This window comes from Bison bison, unplaced genomic scaffold (assembly GCF_000754665.1).
Source record: "Bison bison bison isolate TAMUID 2011002044 unplaced genomic scaffold, Bison_UMD1.0 scf7180017864485, whole genome shotgun sequence".
Taxonomy (NCBI): Eukaryota; Metazoa; Chordata; class Mammalia; order Artiodactyla; family Bovidae; genus Bison; species Bison bison.
The window spans coordinates 8,500,813-8,503,959 of NW_011495045.1; the positions used below are offsets into that span (position 1 = coordinate 8,500,813).

At 31.5% G+C, this 3,147-nt stretch overlaps 1 protein-coding gene across 2 annotated transcripts in view; it reads right to left on the reverse strand.

Moving 5' to 3' along the window:
- GULP1 (GULP, engulfment adaptor PTB domain containing 1) overlaps nucleotides 1-3,147 on the reverse strand; it is a 329,829-nt gene that overhangs the window by 32,825 nt on the left and 293,857 nt on the right. For both annotated transcript variants that reach the window (XM_010862917.1, XM_010862918.1), the window contains exons 8-9: nucleotides 1,629-1,745; nucleotides 859-951 (exon numbers count right to left, since the gene is read on the reverse strand). In XM_010862917.1, coding sequence (XP_010861219.1) covers nucleotides 859-951; nucleotides 1,629-1,745 — 210 coding nt within the window. The remainder of the gene's footprint in view (nucleotides 1-858; nucleotides 952-1,628; nucleotides 1,746-3,147) is intronic.

The window sequence follows — 3,147 nt, forward strand, 5'->3', positions numbered from 1 at the left end:
ATATATAAAGAGTTTGCCTAAGGACAACTGAAATTGACTTGCAAATGAAAATCTGCAGCAGAAAATTCTTTCCAGTGGTTTGTAAATGCCATAGTTGAGTTTCAATTCATAGTATCATATCAAAAGTTATATATATGAAAATTTCTAAATGCAAAATATAATATACACTTTAATGGAGAATATCAATACAGATAACTCTAAAAGAAAATAAGATTCCCAAGTATATTTTGCCTACAGAAAGTATCAACTGTTTTAAATTCTATCTCCCTCCAAAAAATTCCTTTAACCAAATCAGAAAATAATGGCATCATACATTAAGATGAGAAAATGATTTCAAAAGTATGCTAAACCAAAAATAAATAATTTAACTATAAATGTATGGAGTGTTATCTGCATAGACTATCACTGGTTTTTGTGTGTGAAAAATAACTGTGTCAGTCACAGTAGGAGCCCTTGCTATATAATATGAGAAACCAATTCGATCTTGTTAAGAGTCCAGCTTCTATAATGAAGTTTAGAACTCCAAGGGTAGATTGGCTTGGGTCATTAAATCTAACTTCAGGAAATAGTAATCAATTGGAATGAAAGAAAGAGGAAAAAATCAAATAGAGGGTTGAATTATTTTAGAGAAAAGAGCAGTATGGAAAAACAACTCTGATCTGAGCTACCTAGGTAATTTTAACTTTTAAATTAATCTTATTTAGCACCTTTTATCTCTATCTAGGTTTAGTTTAAAATGACTGATCTCAGAATATTATTAATATTTGAACTATTGCAGAGCTGATGATCCAGACATGATTTATCATCATGAAATCATGTTTCTTTAAGGAAAACCATGCATGTATTCTATATACTTACTGGAGGTGTTGATACTTGGGTTATTCTTAACTGGTTTTCCAAATCTTGTACTTTGTTTTTAAGTTCCATATTTTCTGTTTCTAAGTCTTGAATCTAAAAAGTAAATGATTATTGAACAATCTTCAGACATTTATTCTTGGAAAATATTGGCTGTTAAATTGGCTACATTAATGAATAGGATTTCACATTATTTAAACTTTTAATGTATTTTTTTGTGCATTGGGTGAAATTTATTTTATAAAGCTTGAGCTATATCATAGAATTCAAGGTCACTGGAAAGACATACTATTAAATTTAAAATATGTTTTTACGTGTGTGCAAATTTCATGTTCCTAATACCTCTGTGTTTTCCTGTAGCACTATGCAAGCTGTACCCATAATCGTGCAGTATAACCGCAAGACAGTGAAACTTGCTTATGATGATTTTGAAGAGAGTGGAGAAAGGGTGTAATTTAATTATAAAGGAATCTGATCTGCATGGGAAACCACTTACCCAGCATCTGCTGCTTCTGCTGCTCTGATCCCCATGAGAAGCATCAGGAAGTGAAACAAAGTCACATGAGAACACTAAGTTCTTGTGGGAATTCAATATAAAATGGTTAAAAACTGTGCAGGGGATCAGGAACAAAAAATTATAGGAACACAGTGAAAGCAGTTCCAATCGGTGTGGGGGAAATTGAATGGCAGGGCTTCTAAATTTGTTTGATGGTATGCAAGTTTCCCTGTACTTACATCATATAAATGCAAAATGACAAGCTTAGTTTACTCACTCTTTTCTGTAACCCTGCAATCTGTTTTCTTGTTTCAACATCTTTTCCTCCAGATTCTAGAAATTTCCTGTACGCCAGGTCAAATGCTTGGCCGATTGTTAATGTTATCTCTTCAGCCTTTGTACAAACCAAACAAAGAAGATTTGCAGTTTAATAATAATCTGTTAGAACATTTTTTGAATCAAGAAAAACATTAACATGACATATTTCAAAAGGGCAATGTCTAGGCGCAGAAGTGTAGTAAATGAGCAAAAGTAATCTATGCTAACATAATCATTCAAAGCCTAAGCATGCATGACATAAAAGAGAAGTGTTCTGGATATTAAATGAATAGCTGTTGAAGTTCGAAGCAAGAGTCCTATCCAGATTCTCATCTCTTTTATCATAGCATTTCCCCTACTAGTTTGTTTTTCTCCTTTCCTCAAATATTTAGTGCCTAGTAAATGAAAGCACAGTGCCAACTGCAGTTTTTCTCGTAGCTTTGCTACTTATTTTGTTTCCTAGTGAAGAGGGTTTGTTAAACCTGGAAGGTAACTTGAATGAGGTTGGCTGGGTGGTGTCTGTGGAAAACCTGAGGTGTGCCTGCTCTAAAGGGAGCAGCTGCTATTCAGTTCCAGTTAACTGTTGGAAATGAGCAATTCCAACCCAGAGGTGTCAATTTTAAATATGTGAGATGAGACCAAAAATCTGAATTTTCATATGGAAAATTTTAAGTGGTAGTAAACAAAATTTTTAAAACACAGTGCTGACTGAAAAACTATCTGTCATCTGAATTTGGCCTCATAAAACAATTACCTCTGGCCTATTTACTAGGAACTGCCCCAGATAGTCTAAGTCTACTAGCTCATTTTTTCCCAATGATATTTCAGCTGATATCACAGTGTCTTAGTGGGAACAGTGTAAACACTAAATAAAGATTTATTAAATTAACATTATAAAAAAATTTGGTAAAGGCATTAATTGATTTAATGCATCACAAATATTTCATATTTAATGGTGAGAACTCCAGATGACATAACAACTGGTAGCAATATTAAATCTTGTAAATACCCCCTTTTACTAATCTACAAATCTTAAAATTTTGCTATATTCTATATGCAATCTAAATTAAAAATGTTTTATAAATGAAGCTTACTTAATTAAGACATTGTTATTTTTGTAGTTCACTATTCACTTACAAAGGCTGTTAAACATAAAAAATGTTATAGAGTCTAACCTGGTGAATTAAAAAATGCAAAATATATGCCTACACTTATATAAGAAGACTGTCTTACAAAAAAGATGGAAAATAAGCTATGTTAAAGAATACTATATAATACTGAATAAATTAAAATGAGCTTAATGTATCTTCTTAATAAGACAATGTGTTTTCCTCAAATTCTCAAGGTGTATAAGACAGAGAATTATTTAAATAACATGGTTGATTCATCACTAATATCTGACTTCATTATTGGTTGTTTACAATAATAATTTTTAAAAACCACATTCACTTTTTATAGTATGACATATATTTTTAATT